The sequence below is a fragment of the Monodelphis domestica genome, chromosome 6, assembly GCF_027887165.1.
Source record: "Monodelphis domestica isolate mMonDom1 chromosome 6, mMonDom1.pri, whole genome shotgun sequence".
Taxonomy (NCBI): Eukaryota; Metazoa; Chordata; class Mammalia; order Didelphimorphia; family Didelphidae; genus Monodelphis; species Monodelphis domestica.
The window spans coordinates 137468503-137488312 of NC_077232.1; the positions used below are offsets into that span (position 1 = coordinate 137468503).

Genomic DNA, 19810 nt, shown 5'->3' on the forward strand with positions numbered 1-19810 from the left:
TAAATGCATCTGGGAAACAGATGAAGACAGAAAATCAGAAAAGATGGGATTAAAAAGAAGGTACAATCTAGAAGAAAATAATCATAATCAAAATAAACTTCATATTTGGAAGAGGGATTGTGAAAGATAGATGAATAGGGGGGAAAGTATACAAACTGGTGATCCAAGTCCAGGCAAGGAAAAGAGAGAGGGGACAGTTGAGTGAAGGATTAAAGGTAGTATGGGAGAAGATGCAAACAGACAAAAAACCATAAAATTATAGAGGGAAATATGCAATAAACAATTAACCATGAATGAGACATATTAACCTATAAAATGGAAGAGCATAACAGAAAGGGTTAGAAAGAACCCATGTTTATTTAAAAACACACACACACACACACACACACACACACACACACACGAAACAAAGATTTAAATAAAGTTAAAATCAGAGGCTAGAGAAGAAGTTATACTTCAAGTGACAGATTAGGAATTGTGATCTCAGAGAAGGCAACAATATAAACAGATATGGAAAAAAACGAATAAATGGGGGGCCTATGTTGTACTTAAAGGCACGAAACACAATTGATGGTAGCATGAACCAAATGGCATAGCATCTAATTGCTTAAAGGAAAAAATTAGTGCAATTACAGGGATATATATAGCAATAGACAATCTAAGGATCAGCAGCTGAGTGCTAGACCTGCAATCAAATCTGACCTAAGAGACTTACTACTGTAACTCTGGACAAGTCACCTATCCCTGTTTACCTCGGTTTCTTCCCCTGATAAAATTAGCTGGAGAAGGAAATGACAAATCACTACAGCATGTTTGCCAAGAAAACCTCAAATGGGGTCACAAAGAGTCAGACATGATTGAAACAACTGAACAACAATAATATACAGCAAAACCCTAATACCCAAAGATATAAGTATATCTGTTTTAACTAGAAACATCTAATAAAAGGACAAATTGAAATTTAGAAGATTTTTTTCATTGAGAATTTTTATTTAATTAATTAATTTAGAAGATTTTTCCATTGTTACATGATTCATGTTCTTTCTTTCCCCTCCTCCTTGCCCCCCATTGCTGGGTTTTGCATGTATCATTGATCAAGACACATGAAATTAGAAGATTTAGATATAATAGGCATCTTATAATTGCAGAAAGAGAGTAATAAGATTTATAATATCTCTTGATGGAACCAGTACCCAAAGTGGCCTTGTACTAGATACAAAAATCTTCAGAAAATTGCAGAAATATTAAATATAACTTTTATTGACCATGATGCAATACATATTTTAATCAATAGAGGGTCTTTGGAAAAAGATTCAAAATTAAATGGAGAGGAAATAATTTAATTCTTAAGAACTGGTGAGTCAAACAATAAATCATAGAAGCATCAGATAATTTCATCAAATAAAATGACAACAATGAAGCAACATACCAAAACTTTGGGGATTGAGCTAAGATTTCTTAAGGGAAGTTTTTATTGTTACTAATCATTTCCATCAATAAATCGTGCATGTAATTTAAAAAACAATAAATAAAAAGTCTTCAATAAAATCCTAAAATAAAAGATGGCAACAAAACTAAAAGCAAAAAACAGAACTCATTGAACTGACAAATAAAACTAGATGCTCTTTGGGGGAGGAGATTAGCAAAAGCTAAACTGGTAGTGAATATGACTTTTTTAAAAAAGAAGAAAGCCAAATTAGAAATATCAAAAAGGAAAAAAGGAAAATCTATGAGGAAATAAAGGGACTTACAGTATTGGAAACTATCTTGTCCAATTGTATCTGAACAAAATTGATTAATTTAATAAAATAAATGAATATTTACCACCAAAACACACAAAACACCCAAATTAACATAACAAGAAATAGAAATTTTAAATAATATAATCTAGTTGAAAGAAATAAAGAAATGAAGTAGGCTATTAATGAATCCCCCCCCCAAAAAAAATGTGAAAATAGGACCAGATGGTTTTGTAAATGATTTCTCAGTAAAAAAAAAAATTCCAATATTATAAAAATTACAATACAAAAATAAGAACCCTACCAAATACCTTCTATGGCACAAATATGGTCTTAACACTTAAACCAGTGAGAGAAGAAGCAAAAGACCCATCTCCCAAGTGAATTTTAAAGTAAAATAGTGAATCAAACAATAGCAAAGAGATTGCATGAATATATTTAGAATGTTGAATTTATGCCAGAAATGCAGGACTTGTTCAATATTTGAAAAACTATAAACACAGTAATAAGAATAACCATAAGCACTGCAAGAGATGCAGAAAAAGCTTTAAACATGACATCAATTTCTATCAAAAAAACACAGGAACATATAGATTTTTCTTTAATATGGCAAATGGTCACTATCAGAAGCCAAAAAACAGCATTATATATAATGGAAAAACACAGAGATTTTTTTCCAGGAAAATCTGAGGTAAAGCAAATATTTCCATTATCAGCAATACTAGTTTACATAGTTCTTCAAATGATAGCTATAGCAATAAAACATGAAAAAGAAATAAAGAGAATATAGACAAAGAAAGAAACCAAATGTTCCTTTTGCAAGTGATATGATAATCTATTTAGAGAACTTCAGCAATCCAACCAAAAAATTCACTAAAACAATAACTTCAACAAAGTAACAGAATATAAAATCATCAATCTTTCTGCATATTACCAACAAAATTCAGCAAAAAAAAGCCATAAAGAGAAATTCCATTTAAAATCACTACAGAATAAACATTAACATTTGGGTGTTTACCTGCCAACACACATGGGAATGATATGACTACAAGTATAAAACGCTCTTTACAGAAATAAAGATAAAATAAATAATTGGAAAAATATTAATTATTCCTGTGTATTAAGTAGCAATATAATAAAAATGAAAACACTACCAAAATGAATTTACTTATTCAATAGTTCCATATAAAACTACTAAAGAACTAAAGGGGGAAAATTACATCTGGAAGAACAAAACTATAACAATTTCAAAAAAGAAAAAACTGAGAAAGAAGAAAACCTAGCAGCATTCAATCTCAAATATACTATAAAGCAATAACCATTTAAAATATATACTATTGGTTAAAAAAATGGAAAAGTTGATCATTTGGCCAGATTAGAGATACAAAATCAAGAAAGAAATTAACATAGAAAAAGAATGTTTTAATAAAAAAGATCCTCCTACCAAAAAAAGAAGGGAAAATTACATATCAATCTGGAAGATATTAACATGAAACCACCATCTCACAATAAACTCCAAATGGATTCATGATCTTGATTTAAAAGTCACATCATAAATTAGAGTAGAGAAGGAAATACCTTTACCTAACAAGAGAAAGAGAAGAACACAAGAGATAAAATAGATATTCTGATTACATAAAGTTAAAAAAGCTTTTGCAAAAAAAAAAATTTAATTCAGCTGAAATTAGAAGAGAAATAGTTTAATAGAGAAATATTTTGCAGCATTGGTCTCTGATAAAGATATCATATCTAAGATACTCAAGGAACTCACTCAAATATAGAATACCAAGAACCATTCCCCAATAGATAAACAGTCAAGGGATACTGATAGAAAATTCTAGCAATAGGACTACTAAAAAAAAAAGAAAAAGAGAAAAAAATTTAAAGATAGGATCACTGTAGCATTTTTTTAAAAACCACATTAGCAAACAGGAGACAGAAAAATCCAGTTTTAAACTAACATTTAATCATTATATTCTTTACATAATTCAGATCTGTGGTATTATATATAATCCTCTCCTACTGTACTTTTGATCATATTTGATGAGTGTCAAGTACATAACAAAAATGTTCAAAATGTTTTTTTTTAAAAGAACAACAAAAATAAAATCATTTAATTAAGATGAAGAAATAAAGTACGGAGACAAAAGCAGGACCAGAAAAATAGAAAACATACCAATACCAACCATATAGAAAAAAAGCATATACAAATGAATGGGAAAAAATAGTAATGGAGACTTAGAATGAAAGACTGAAAAGCTGATATTTTATTTCTAAAATGTATTTAAATGCAAACAGTTGTATATAGCAAGTTTAATCTGGTACACTTTCATATTATAATTTTAGTGTTTTATATATATAACTATATATTTTAAAACATAAAGATAAATGTGGTTGTCATACCATAATGTATCATCAAAGGCTCTAGTGAATCACTATTCCTGTATCCACCAAATCTAAACTTAATGTACTTCCAACTTCATGATTATTACTTTTTTCTATTCTTTTTATTATTTTTTTCCTCTTTTCCATTCCCATATGATCTTGTCTGCTTCTAATCTTATTCCTAAACCAGTTAAAAAAAAACCCATGGTGAATTAGATTTCTACTCTACATGGCAGGAGGCCACACTTGAGTCAGTTTACCTTTTCATGAACACTGGGATCATCATGCCCATCCTCCTAACAACAGAAGCTAAGTTTGCATCAAGTCTTGAGGTCACTATAATGACCTGTCTCTTACATGCTACCATTCTCTACTTTTCCCTTGTCTACTATTCCAGATACTTTCTTTCTACCTTTCCATTTCTCATATCTGGCAAATGAGAGGAGGCATATTTTATGCTGGTTTTCCCGCTGGTCCTGTCCTCCAGCATGAGTGTTTCCTGCAGGACCTGTAGCCAAGATAGTGTCAGGGAAATTACAGTCCCTTCTAGATATCTTGGAACAGGTTAGTGTTTGGGAGGTAGACTAGAAACCAGAAATCTTCAATTACCAGTTTCAGTTCTACAATCAGAGGTTCTAAAGTTGAATTGAGCAAGAGCACAATGAATTTGTCACACAACTGGAAGTTGGTAAACCAAACTTGGTGACAATCAACCAGGGGTTGCTACAGCTAGAAAGGACTAACAAGGATCAGCATCATCAAAATTAACTTGGCTCTGATGGGGGTTGGGTTGTCAATTCAGATGTAGGAGGGCCAAAATGTGAAGGTGCCACTGAGATGCCTGGGAATAACACCAAGGCAAACTGACTGCTTCAGAGTTGATATCATTTCAGGGTTGATATCACTTCTATCCTAGAGAGAAATGTGGGTTTTAAAACTAAGCCAATACAAATATTACTCTGCTTCCTCTAAAGAGTCCTAAAATTCCCAAGACTGACCTGCTCACTGCCTTAACAAGCTATCTCCAAAAGGAATCTGGACATCAGAACCCAAGTCTTCCCATAATTTGGTAATCTGCTAGGGGAAGGGGATCAGGGGTGGTGTATGATACAATGGAGAGTAAGATGCCAGGTAGAGGGGCAGCTGGATAGCTCAGTAGATAGAGAGCCAGACCTGGAAACAAGAGGTCCTAGGTTCAAATCTGTCCTCAGAAATTTCCCAGCTGTGTGACTCAGACAAATCACATAACCCCAATTGCCCAGCCCTTATTCTTCTGCCTTGGAACGAATACTTAGTATTCGTTTTAAGACAGAAGGTCAGGGTTTTAATGAATAAATAAATAAATATATATATATATATATATATATATATATATATATATATATATATATACACATAACCAGTGAATACAAGGAAAACATTCCAGTGAAAAGACATATATTTGATTGAGAATGGCATATTCAGAGAACAATAAATAGACTATTTTGAACAACAGTTTCCCAAAACTCTAGTTTTTCACTACATGGTTGGCAGTGTTTATAGGAAATACAAATTGTATCATTAAGTATATAACATTTTTTATAATTCTTAAAGCACTTGATTCAGGTGACACCAGCAAAAACTTGAGTCAGAAAGGAAAAGTTACTTACTACAATCAAATTATTCCACTGGGTCTTAATTTTCCACAGGAGCATGAAATTATGTTCACTTTGTGTATATATATATATACATATATATATACATATATATAATCATTTATATATACATACATATATATCCACACATATATATGCATATATGTGTATATTGGGAATTATATAAAGTATATATTCCTAAAAGAAACACATTAGAAATTACTCTCACCCATAGTACTTGGATCATATCTCTTTGATGACATATCTTTCTTATTCCTCTGTTGATGCACAAGTCTGTTACTCCCTACTAGAAAATCTTTGGTGAGTTCCTAATACTTAGACTTAAAATATAACATATGAATTCCACTCCCTGGCCTGGAATTTATAGTTTTCCACACTCTAACAAAGTCTACAACTTTAGTCTTATTTCATCTTGTTCCCTTTCATGCACTCTGAATTATTGCAGAATGATTATTAGGTATAGCTAATCATTTCCCATGTCCATGCATCTCTGTAGGCCATTCTCTATGCCAGAAATGCATCTCTATCATTCATTCAGTATTTTCTCATTTTAAGGATTAATTCAAATTCCACCTCATCCTCAAAGCCTTCCTTTTCTACTCCATCTTAAAACCTTTTTTAACTGGTCAGAATTTTCTGAAGCACTTTTCTGAGTTTCTCTTCTTTGCCCCCATCACCCTCTGCATTATGTTATATAGTTATTATTTTATGTAACTCTCTACATCCACTCACTCCCAGTAGGCTGTCTTTGAGGACACTAACCATATTGGTTTTCTTTCTGTAACCCAGTAATGTGTTCACGAGAATGACAACCTCATGGATTTAATTTTCTACAGAGTGAAAATACTAAATATTTGGTAGACTGCATTTGCTACTTTTCTATCATCTCCATATTTTAAATTTTTTGTCTCTATAAAAAAGTGCTTTTCATAAAATATCTTACTATTTAAATATAATTTTGCTTAGAGGAATAAAGAAAATAAACTTTAAAAAGCCAAAAAGTGATTTTTATCTGTCCAAAGGGCTAGATTTAAAACAAGACTTTTATACCAGCAGGTCCCAGCCCCCACTTTGTTTTTCAAATCATAAGAACAAAGGGCTAGGAAAATAAATTATCCTGGGGTTAAAGGTGCAACTCCTGTCTGCTGACTCTTGATTTATTGAGCATTCACATTGTGTTATCATCATACAAAATATGCAAATTTCATCCTTTATATTCTTAGCATGAAAATAAATCCTTTTTCTTGAACTTTATTTTGTTTTTCATTTTCTTGATATTTGGTTTGGATATGAAGGAAAGATGTTTGAAACAAATTTAGAAGACCACACAGTATTCTTTCCCATCCTACTTAATCAAAGAAGGCTACCTAGAAAAGACAGTAATTACAAATGTTTAATAAAGAAAAGCAGTTGGTTTAACAGAAAAAGGTTTAAATCAGGCCCACATGATCAGATCTAACCTTAGGATAATACTTGTAAATAAGTACAAGGGCAAAAGGAAGTAATTTGATAATGGGAAAAGAAGGAAGCAATGAGTCAGGAGTGGAAAAGAGGAAAAATCTAAAAAAGGGAAGTGGGTGCTAGTCTATTTAAAAAACAAGGAACCTGAAATTCCAAAGGAGTAAGTGATTGTCTCAGTGTACAATGCATCTCATTTAACTAGCAGAGAAAGAATAAAGCCTAAAGAGTTAGAATGAAAGATGTGGTATTTTTCTCAGGATGTTGAAATTGAGATTATTTTTCTTTTCTACAGCAACTAAACAGGGAATTATAGAATATTAGGGTGGAAATACACTGCCACCCTTCTGGTACAAGTCCTCATTACTTCATACCTATACTATTACAATAGCCTTCTGGTCAGCTTCCTTTAGTCAAGCCTCTTCCCCAGTCCAGTGACTATCATTCGATCAAATATAAAAAATTCCGGTTTTTAAAGCTATTCAGAATCTGGTTCCCTCCTACCTTTCCTGTCTTCTTACCCCTATAATCCATCTCACACCCTCTGAGATTCAATGACATCAATGGGCTCCTTAATCATTCCTCAGAAAAGATTCTCCCATCTCCAGACTATGGGCATTTGCATTAGCTGACCTCCATAACTAGAATTCTCTCCTTCATCTCCTGTCCTCTTTTCAATCCTTCAGATCCAAGATAAAGTTCCACCTTCTAGAAAAAGCCAGCTCTAATCCTCCTTAATGTTAGTGCATTGCCTTTGTTGATTATCTCCAATTTATCCAGTACATAGTTATTTGCATGTTTTCTTGCTCATTGGACTGGGAGGTCCTTGAGAGCATAGACCATTTTTTCTCTTTCTTTGTATCCTGAACAAGTAGTGCAATTCCTGGCAGTGGCAGGTCTGGGGTCCAAACTCAGGTCTTCTGACTCCAAGTCTCATCATGCCCTCTACTTTATGCCATATAATGCTTCTCCTCATTAAATAAAAAAGGGTCTGATCTCAGTGTATTTTATTTTGCTCATGCCACTTCAGTAGTACATCAGTTCTTTGCATTACACTTTAGGAAAGGCTATTGGAACCACATCCAAGAGGAAGATCAAAATAATAAGAGGTATATAACCACACCACAAAAGAATTGGCTCAAGTGAAAGAATGTTTAGCCTGGAGAAGAGGTAAATTGGAGATGAGGCAGGAGGAAATCCAATTGCTGTCTTCAAATATGTGAGGTTTTTATCATGCAGTTGTGTTAAATTCATTCTGCTTGGCCCTAGAGGGCAAATAGATAATAATTACACCTGGACTGTAAGCCCAGTTGCCTCAGAGGACAAGTATCCTCCAATGATGTAGATAAAGTATCTAAAATGATTCATTGCTAGATATATATCCCAAGGTGCTCAGTGATAAGAAAGGTCCCACATTTGCCAAAATATTTATAGCAACCTTCTTGTAGTTGCAAAAAACTGAAAACAACACAGATGTCCTCAAATGAGGAATGGCTAAACAAGATGTGGTACCTATATGTAATAGAATATTACCATGTTGTGGGATGCTATTACTATAATGAAGATAGAGAAAAGAATGAAAAGATTTAAATGAATTGCTGCAAAGTGGAGTAAAAAGAGCTGAGAAGAGAATATCCACAAAGACTCCCTATATCTAGATCTCTCTCACACACACCAATTGAAAGTAATCATTGTAAAATTACAAAAGTTCATAAACCTCAAGAAGAGACATAAGAAGACACCTCCTCCTACTCCATGGTAGAGATAAGGGGTCCATGGATGTACAACACTGTATAGATTGTCATTTTTTTTTGTATTGATTAGTTTGGTTTATTTTTTCTTTTTTTCTTTTTGCTTTATGTAAAATTCTTTATTATATATGATGGCTTTCTTGTAAGAGAGAGAGGGAGAGAAAATACAAAAGTAAATTTAGGCAATGTTAAAACAAAAGATAACACCAATTTATATTATAGAAACAAGATATAAATAATCTATCTACTACATATAGGCAATGTTAAAACAAAAGATAACACCAATTTATATTATAGAAACAAGATATAAATAATCTATCTACTACATATATATCTATTACAACAATGTAAACAAAGAAAATAATAAAATAAAGATGAATACTTAATTCTAATGTCTAATGTAGTTCATAGAGTAAATATGAAGAAAGGCAATTTGTACCTTCTCAGTAGATAGAGAAGGTTCTACAGTTGATGAATGTAGCATAGGCTACATGTGATTTTCTGCCAATAATTGGTTTTGCTGTATTGTCTGTGTCACAAATAAAGATTCATTCTTTGGAGGGGGAGAAATTTCATATACAGAAATGACATCCAAAAAACATGAAGCAAAAAGAACAACAGTAAACCTGATTTCAGATCTCTACTCTGCTCTGTTCTAGCTTAAAATTAAATCTTTCAATTTTCAAGTACTTAACTTCCTTTTATGTAAAATGGAAAGATTGCTCAAATCACAACTCAAGTCTAACCAGATTGAATTATAACTGTGAAATATTTAACAAAATAAATAAAAACATAATAGAACATAGAATCAATAAATGGTTTTCTAAGTTAAGATGCTATTCACAAGGATTCTTATGGATGGTTTAGCAGTCCATTTCTATTCAAGTTAGATACCACTGGTTGACATGACTTTTAAGGCTCCTTTCAGCTCTATGATTTTTATGTGCCCATAATCCTATATGCTCTCCCAGAATTTGGGGGGTGGGGAGGTGGAGTAAAAAGTCACCAGGACTACAGGTATGAACTAAACATCCATGAAATTCATCAAATATGATCTAGAAATCATGTATATAATCTGTGGGGCTGGAGGGGATAATGGATGGATAGAAAAAATAGTGCCAAAATTCACCCAGGTGATGCTAACTCACTCCAGGTCAATCCTGCTCTTATAGAGAACCACTAGGAACCCCCTGAAATCTCAACCCTGACCTCTTGCTCTCAGTAGTTTTCTAAGGCTAGCCCAAGAACAAAATCAATAATCAGCCCATCCAGCTCAAACTCAGCCTGAGGAATCCTATGGGAACCTTAATCTTCCCACATACATGTCGAAACAGCCTCTCACAAGCAATCTTGACTTTTGGCTAAAAAGATGTGAATGAAAGAGTCTGTTTCCAAATGTCACTGTCAACCATGAAGTTACATATAAATAATAAACTACCAATGTCGATAATGATAACAATAATAATTTGTCTTCTTGCTATTCAACTAGAATAAAGCCCTAGATATGGAATCAATCTTAGCTAGTCCAGATCATCCACTTTATAGGTAAGGAAACTGGTACAAGACATATATAAAGTCATTCAACAAATTGATGGCAAAGCTAAGATGAAAGCCCAGTCCTACTGACTTCCATTGCTCTCTCCATCTCACCTTCTGACAGAGAAAGACATAATTAATACTGATGCATCAGTATTTTCTTACTCTACATTCTTTGAATGTTTCTATCACCATCTGCAGCTTCTGCCTTCACATTTCAGTCTCTGAGATTATAGGGAATTCTTGGAAATACCAAGGACTTCTGGGGATTGAAGTCTGGGATTCAAAATCTCTATTTTTACACTTCAAAGGGGCAATTCTACAGACTTAAACCCAAGGACAAGGAGCCATTCAGCAGTAACTGCACACTTGAATAAAAACCACAGATGAAGATGTACATGTTCTTCACGTCAAAGCTAGCAAAAGCTCCTCCTATGCCTGCTTTCTGAAACATACAACTAGCATTTCTGTAGTGATCTAAGGTTTACAAAGCTCTGTAACCTTTGTTATATCATTTAAACATCACAGTAACCCTTTTTAGTAGATGCTAAGAGTATCACTAAATTCATTGGCCCCATCTCAGATGAGGAAACGGATGATAAAACAAATTAAGTGATTTATTCTAGTTCACACAGCTAGTCAATGTCTGAAGTGGGATTTGAACTTAGGTCTTCCAGGCTCCAAGTCAAAGCAAGTCTGTACCATCTAACTCCCTACTGTTCTAATGTTTCCAAGATGAATTCTTTTCCCTTCCATAACCTCAGCCCCAGTTCCCAAGCATTTCAGTACTAACTCAAGGGTTGGACTGTCCCTACCTAAACAGCTTTTGTAAGATCGAAACAACACTGGTCATGAATTCTTGGATGTTCTTTGAAGTATAATCTAAGATCTGTTGATATGAACAACATAAAACTGGCCCTGTAGATTGCCAGTAAGATCCTTTTTAAACTCACTTAATGATGCAGAAATGTGAGCTAATCAGTAACCATGTGATAAAATGTCTTTCTTATAAGGAAAAAATACAAGATTAAAAACTTACTACTAGAAAATGGAACACTGACTTGGAAATAATAGACTTTGAGGAAACAGCTTGGCTCAATGGTTGATTGCCTAGACTGAATTTTACATTCCATTTTTTTAAACCTGCCATACAAATAGCAAATAAGAAGTATTACTTTCTTTTAGCTAATGCATTAAGAGAAGCAGGATGAAGATGATGAAAGGAGATGAGGAGTATCATTTAAATTGTGGCTAACTAAAAATTATGTTTACCAATATCATATCATCCCATACCTGATTACTATGAGGCAACTGGAAATCACCTACTGGGGTAATTCAGTTTACCAAAGCAATAATAGAAATGCAAATCTGAAGTTTCCCCTGGATGACATGGGAGGAAGAGACAGAATTTTGGGAAGAAGAGGGCTGTAGGTTCCCTAGAGGAACTCTTTTCCATGGTCCTTTTCAGTGATGTGAGAGAGATGGGCAGAAACCAAAGCACTTGAAATGCCCTACTTGTTGCCACACCCTCTTCCCCATGGCATAATGGTAGGTAAGGCTTCCCCATTGCCTTCAAGTTAATAGAGGCTTCAGAGAAGCAAGTTAGCTCTTCACCACAAGAAAAAGTTGCAGATCCTGTTTTTCAGGTTGATGTAAACAATTCATAGAATGTTCAGTGTCCATTAAGATTTGATCAATTTTTCCTTGGACAGTATACAAATAACAGGACATAATGACCAAAACATTAACAAATGACATGCATTAAAGAATTTATAATGAATAAAGATGCATTCTAGGAAAAGATCATACAGCACACACGTTTTTCATGAACTACTTACAGCTTGAATTGGTATAGGTATTTTATTTCAATAGAATAATATAATAAATTTGAGTAAAACTATCACACCCAAAACCTAGGCAAAAAAATTGAAGATGGGAAATTTTATTAACATATCTATTTGGTTTCATAAGTATAGGGAGTTCCAGATTGGGAATTTCCTCTATTAAGGCAAACTGGCACCTTCTAGGCAACTGATAGGCTTAGAGTTACCTAGAATATGGAAATAAATGCCCAATGTCCCGCTACTAGCTTTCCAGCTACTCTCTCACTGAGAATGAGACAGAATAATCATCACCAACATAAAAAGAGACAAAGTAAATGCTGATTGTCTCCTACCTCTGCTCGGCCTTCATAATAGGACAGCAGAGACTTTGTTAGTACAAAAAGCCTCTCTTTGTAGTTTAAAGGTGAAGTCTTCTTTTTCTGTTGTGACCTTTTAATAAGAATCTCTTCAAGAAGAATATTATGATTCATCTCGGTCATCTGATTACTCTTCTTTTTTCTGCCATTGAAAATCCAATCTTCTAAACGGAGAAAAGAGACAGTTGAGGAAAGTTTTGTTTTAATTTTCCAGAATTCCTGGCAAAATTGATTTTCCCCTTACCATAAACTAAAGAAAGTAGTAGTCTCAAACTTCATATTTCATGACTATATTAGGTTTGGAGTACTCATCTATTTTCACCCTGGAAATTACCTTCTTTTCTGGTCACAAAAAATTATTAATCCAAGTACATATCAGTTTGAATAATGGGCTGCTTAATATGCTGGGAAAAGAGAGAGAGGAATGGGTCATATAAGAAAGCAAAAAGCAACCCTGATTTTGAGATTCCTTGTGGACACAGCAGACATTAGGACAGGTATACAAACCAATGGTTCTTAATCTTATTTTGTTTCATGGATCCCTTTGGCTGTCTAGTGAATACCATAGACTGCTTCTCAGAATAGCAATGGTAAATGCATAAAATAAAATACATAGGATTATAACGAAACCAGTTATCTAAATACATTTTTCAAAAACAAGTTAATAAACCCCTAGGTTAAGAACCCTTGATAAAGAATGATATTATAATGACTTGACAATTAGCACTCTAATTTTTTTCCTGCTTTCCACAGAAATAGAATTTGAAAAATATCGCTGAATTAAATGAATGAATGAATCTACTCTCTGTTCTAGCCTATCCCCTTTTCAGACCCAGGCATTTCTGAAAAAAAGAAAAGTAGAATTGCCACATTGATCATCTTTCCCTGTTTCCTTAGACTGTCACCATTCTCCACATATATCAATCACTTCTGCTTTCACTCTAGATAGCCAAATGCAACAGGTGGATCAAAAGTTTATAAGGTAATTAATTCTCTCAATCATCTCCATCCTGTACTTGTGCAAAGACTCACTAGCTCTGAGGAAATTGCAGAAACTTATTGCCCACATATTGTTATAGGAATTGATCAACATGAACACTTCATTCATAAATCAAGAAAGAGAAAAAGAGAGAGAACAGTTTACTAAATGATCACAATAATAAAAAGGAAACAACCTAGAAAGACATCAGAAATCTATTGATAACCAATCAATAGGATGAAATTAAAAATGAAATACAACTCCCTCTTCTCATCAAAAAAGGTACTGATTACAGGTATAGAATATATATATTGTCAGACATGGCTGGCCTACTAGTTTATCATGTTTAATTACATTTCTTTGTTATAATAATCATTATTTTATAGTTATTTATCAATTTATTTATATTCATATAAATTATATATTCATGTGCATTTGTATATTTTATATTCATATATAATTCACATATGTTCATATAAAATATGTTATGTATTTTTATATTAATATAAATTATATTTGTTATACTTTTATAAATAATATAAGCAAAGGTTTCCAAAGTACTTTATCTATTTTACTTTATTTAATTCTCATAACAACCATGAAGAAGATGTTATATTATCATCATTTTACTGATGAGAAAACTGAGTCTGAGAAAATATAAGTGACTTGCCCTGGATCTCACAACTAGGAAATGATGGAGGTAGGAGCTGAATTGACTTCAAATCCACTGCTCTATACAACATGCCATGGGAAGTTTCCAACCAGGTGGAGTGGAGGGAGGTTCATTAGGATGCAATGCTAATGTGGTATTTTTAGGCATCAATGAAAAAAAATTGTTTTTAAGTCATCCCTGTGATTTTGAGTAAGTCATTTCCCATTGCTAAGTCTTATATTTTTCTTCTTCAAAATGAAGGAATTATAAATTGAATTATTTCAAAGACCACTACCAGACTTAAAATTCTACAATCTGGCCCCAACTTACCTTTTAAAAACTTTTATTCTACTATTCATAAACTCTAGCTGAATTGGTCGTTTTCAGCTCTACATCCTATGATCCCCCATCAATCTATCCCTATGAAATTAATCTATCTAAAAAAGCTTTCAGGTGTCCTATTAAAAAAGCTTCTGGTTCCACATTGCCCACAGGATAAAAAAAACAAAAACCCTCTTATCAGCATGGGAGAGGAGAAAAAAGAACTAACTCCCTATGCAACACAGAAGGTTAGAGTCAGAAAGAAAATGTCATAGTCTCCAAAACACTCACTGCAGCATTGGCTCGTGGTTACTAAGAATTGGAAATAAAGTCAATGAGTATCAGTTGGGGAATGGCTAAACAAATAGCAGTACATAAATCTAACAGAATATTATTAACTACACTGGAAGAAGCAATGGATATGAAGAATACAGAAAAACATGAAAAGACTTATATGAATGAATGTAAAAAAAATGGAAGGAAAACAATATACACAATGACTACCATGATGTAAATTAGAAGAACAAGACAAAAAAAGAAATGAAATTTTCTGGGATTATAATGATCCATCTTGGCTCCAAATATATGAATGCATCTATTTCTCTGTTTTGCTTTGGGGAGGAAAAGGAAAAGGATTATGCCTATGGAACTTCAGATAGAATGTAAAACGAGATTGATTTGTTGATTAGTCTTGCTGACCTTTTTTCTCTTTACTTCTTTTTTGGGAAAGAAAGAGGAAACATTAATTGTGAAATGCAGGATATGTAAAAATAAAAGATATTAAGATGGGAAAAGAATAAGCTCTTTGAGGACAGGAACTTCTTTGCTTTTTGGATTTGTATCTTCAGAGCTTAGCATAATGGATTGCTCTTAGTAAACATCTAAAAAATACTCCTCTTTCTTTCCTTCAATCTGTACCTAGAAAAATCACCTTATTAATGATACATGATTTCCTTCCATAAAAATAATGGTCAATTATTCATAAAGCTCTTTTTTAGTGTCCTCATACATCCTGGAGTCAGGAAGTCCAGTGTTCAAATCTAGCCTCAGACATTTACTATCAGTGTGACCCTGGGCAAGTCACTTAATCCTTTTACCTCAGTTTACTCATCTATAAAAGGAGCTGGAAAATTAAATAGCACTCTAGTATCTTTGCCAAGAAAACTTCAAATTGAGTCACAAAGAGTCAGATATGATTGAAGTAACTGAATGACAATATACATATAGCTCTTTGGTATCCTCATATGTTAGTCATAATTCTGGTAAAGAGGAGAAATTTTGATTAAAGGGAAATGCTTATCTCACATTTCTGTCTTTATCTGTAAAGCTAAGCTAACTTTTAAAAAGTGATACAATTAAGTTATGTGATGACTCAATAATACTGGAAGAAGTATAAATAAAGTATGAATATAAGTACATAATATTAAATAAATATGAAAATAAATAAAAGTATACATAAAATCAGTATAAATAATTACTACAACCATGGAAATAGATAGAACAAAATAATCATAATTATGCTGTGAAATTATAACAACCAACCTTATAGCCAAAGAAAAGATATGGAAATCCCCTTTCCCATCTTCTTGGAAGATAGTAATTCAAACTCAAAGAGGATTAAAAATGTCAACATTGATGATGTCTTATGACTTGTGCATGACTTGGAATTAAGTGAGGTAGAGCTGCACAACGACATCAATCTCACTCTCTCACACTCATCAAAGTCTAGTAGCAGGACAAAAGTCAAGAGGACTGATGATGGCAGAGAAGGACTTTGGCTTCTTGGATGTCTGACCAAGCTCTAAGTGCTCCTCAGCTTCTGTTTTAGCTGCCTTCATGACCACAGGAACAAACTGTTCTTTTTTTTTTTAAACATTATTTTATTTGGTCATTTTCATACATTATTCATTGGAAACAGATCATTTTCTTTTCCTCCCCCAGCCCCGCCACCCCTTCCCTAGCCGACACTGGATTCCTCTGGGTATCACATGTGTCCTTGCTCTGAACCCATTTCCTTGTTGTTGGTATTTGCATTAGGGTATTCAATTAGCATCTCTCTTCGATCATGTCCCCTCAACCTCTGTAGTCAAGCAGTTGCTTTTTACTCCCTCAGTTTGTCCTCTGCTTGAGGGTAGTTTTTTTTTCTTCTTGTAGATCACTGCAGATTGTTCAGGGACATTGTAAAGCCATTACTGGAGAAGTCCATTACATTCTCTTGTACCACAATGTGTCAGTCTCTGTGTACAATGTTCTCCTCGTTCTGCTCCTCTTGCTCTGCATCACTTCCTGGAGGTTGTTCCAGTCTCCGTGGAATTCCTCCACTTTATTATTCCTTTTAGCACAATAGTATTCCATCACCAACATATACCACAATTTGTTCAGCCATTCCCCAATTGGAGGGCATTCCTTCATTTTCCAACTTTTGGCCACCACAGAGTGCAGCTATGAATATTCTTGTACAGGTCTTTTTCCTTATTATCTCTTTGGGGTACAAACCCAGCAGTGCTTTGGCTGGATCAAAGGGCAGACAGTCTTTAATCACCCTTTGGGCATAGTTCCAAATTGCCCTCCAGAAGGGTTGGATCAATTGACAACTCCTCCAGCAATGCATTAATGTCCCTACTTTGCCACATCCCCTCCAGCATTCATTACTTTCCTTTGCTGTCATGTTGACCAATCTGCTAGGGGTGAGCTGATACCTCAGAGTTGTTTTGATTTGCATCTCTATGGTTATAAGAGATTTAGAACACTTTTTCATGTGCTTATTAATAGTTTTGATTTCTTTAACTGAAAATTGCCTATTCATGTCCCTTGCCCATTTTTCAATTGGAGAATGGCTTGATTTTTTGTACAACTGGTTTAGCTCTTTATAGATTTGAGTAATTAGGCCTTTGTCAGAGGTTTTTGTTATAAAGATTATTTCCCAATTTGTTGCTTTCCTTCTAATTTTAGTTACATTGGTTTTGTTTGTACAAAACCTTTTTAATTTAATGTAGTCAAAATTATTTATTTTGCATTTTGTGACTCTTTCTAAGTCTTACTTGGTTTTAAAATCTTTCCCTTCCCAAAGGTCTGACATGTATACTATTCTGTGTTAACCTAATTTACTTATAGTTTCCTTCTTTATATTCAAGTCATTCGCCCATTCTGAGTTTATCTTGGTGTAGGGTGTGAGGTGTTGATCCAATCCTAATCTCTCCCATATTGTCTTCCAATTTTCCCAGCAGTTTTTATCAAATACTGGATTTTTGTCCCAAAAGCTGGGGTCTTTGGGTTTGTCATAGACTGTCTTGCTGAGGTCAATTACCCCAAGTCTATTCCACTGATCCTCCTTTCTGTCTCTTAGCCAGGACCAAATTGTTTTGATGACTGCTACTTTGTAATATAGTTTGAGATCTGGGACTGCAAGGCCACCTTCCTTTATATTTTTTTTTCATTATTTCCCTGGATATCCTTGATCCTTTATTCTTCCAAATGAACTTTGTTATGGTTTTCTCTAATTCAGTAAAATAGTTTTTTGGTAGTTCAATGGGTATGACACTAAATAGATAAATAAGTTTGGGTAGGATGGTCATTTTTATTTTGTTAGCTCGTCCCACCCATGAGCAATCAATGTTTTTTCAATTGTTTAGATCTAGTTTTAATTGTGTGGAGAGTGTTTTGTAGTTGTGTTCATATAGTTCCTGTGTTGGAACAAACTGTTCTTGCCTGCTCCTTCCTCCCTGGAAATCTTCACAGATTTGGGGTAAACACCTCCCTAACTCACCAATAGATTTGATGCTGTTTGGTTACCCCTGACCTGATTTAATCTGCCTGCTAAGAGAGTTTACCAGGGTAAGTCCACGTGCATTCTATGCCTCTTGAAGCCATAAGTGAAAGCTGGGTGGCAAGTGGACAGCAAAGTTGGAGAGTATCCCTGAAAAGGGCTTGGAAAGCCTTCATACCCAGAGGTACTGGTCTTCCTTTAGCACCCCATACACTCCACTAAAGATGGAAGACTGTGGGTATGGAACACTGCATAGAATGTCAGCCTTTTTCAATATATTGATTAGTTTTGATAAACTTTTAAAGAAAATTCTTTGTTATAAGAAATGGTTCCCTAGAAGTTCCCTGAGGAAGGTAGAACATATTAGGAAATATAGGTTGTTTCCTATAATGTCTCTTTCCTGACTCTGCTTCCTTACTTTATATCTCTTTCCTTCTCTTTACTAATATATATAATAATATAATATAATAATACTATGAATTTAGTATAAAGTCTCCAATATTCATTTTAATTTATAATAATATGAAAGTGATATGAGATGGAAATCCAACAGCTAATGTCTAAAAGGAAATTAGCTTAGTAAGAAGCAGGTTTCTCAAGTTTGCAGAAGGCTCATATCTAGAATCATATTGCAAGCACTTTCAGTAGACAAACTGTAAGCTCCTTGAGGACAGGGACTTTCTCTTGCCTCTTTTAGTATCCCCAACACTTAGCATAGTGCCTGTCACACAGTTAAATGATTAATAAATGTTGACCAATTAATAGAAGTGGTGTAGGTATAATAGAAGAGCAGATCCCTATTCCATTGTGTCCACCCTGGAGGGTTATACTTGAACTAGGAAGCATCCTATGATGGAGAATAAGAAAGAACAAGAGCAGGCATGTCCCCTTAAGCAAAGATGTCCATTGTGAGGAAAGAAGGAAAACAATCTCAATTTGCTCCAAGAAGGAAATGCCAGGAAGTTCCTATTAGAAGGAGGGATAATATCCTTTTCCAAAGAGAAATGAGTTCTTCCAATATGTCCTCCAGCTCCATATTCATTTAGAAAATGAAACCACCTTCCTCTGATATGCCGCTCAACTTGTCCTTAACTAAAACCACTGCCCAGGCTCAATAAACAGAACTAATTCAAGGACTGTACATCTATCACCAACAGTAACCCAATTAAAGAGTTTAGACTCCTCTGGAGCATCACAGCGATGTGTCATGCTGAGGTAGTTATAATGATAAAGCATCACAACGTGTTGGAAGCACATCATTATTTGGTTGTATCATCAGTACAGTCATTTAGTGTAAGATTACTCAAGAGCATAGAAGTGCTAGTGCTTTGAGTTGGCATGATATCACTGGAAAAGAAAATGAGAACC

At 33.9% G+C, this 19810-nt stretch overlaps 1 protein-coding gene across 3 annotated transcripts in view; it reads right to left on the reverse strand.

Moving 5' to 3' along the window:
• Positions 1-19810, reverse strand: part of TEC (tec protein tyrosine kinase) — a 132534-nt gene that overhangs the window by 71258 nt on the left and 41466 nt on the right. For 2 of the 3 annotated variants that reach the window (XM_007496481.3, XM_007496480.2), the window contains one exon: positions 12701-12888. The exons of the other annotated variant lie outside the window; for it this stretch is intronic. In XM_007496481.3, the coding sequence (XP_007496543.1) occupies positions 12701-12847 (147 nt within the window). In that variant the 5' untranslated portion in view covers positions 12848-12888. The remainder of the gene's footprint in view (positions 1-12700; positions 12889-19810) is intronic. 3 annotated transcript variants of the gene reach the window in all.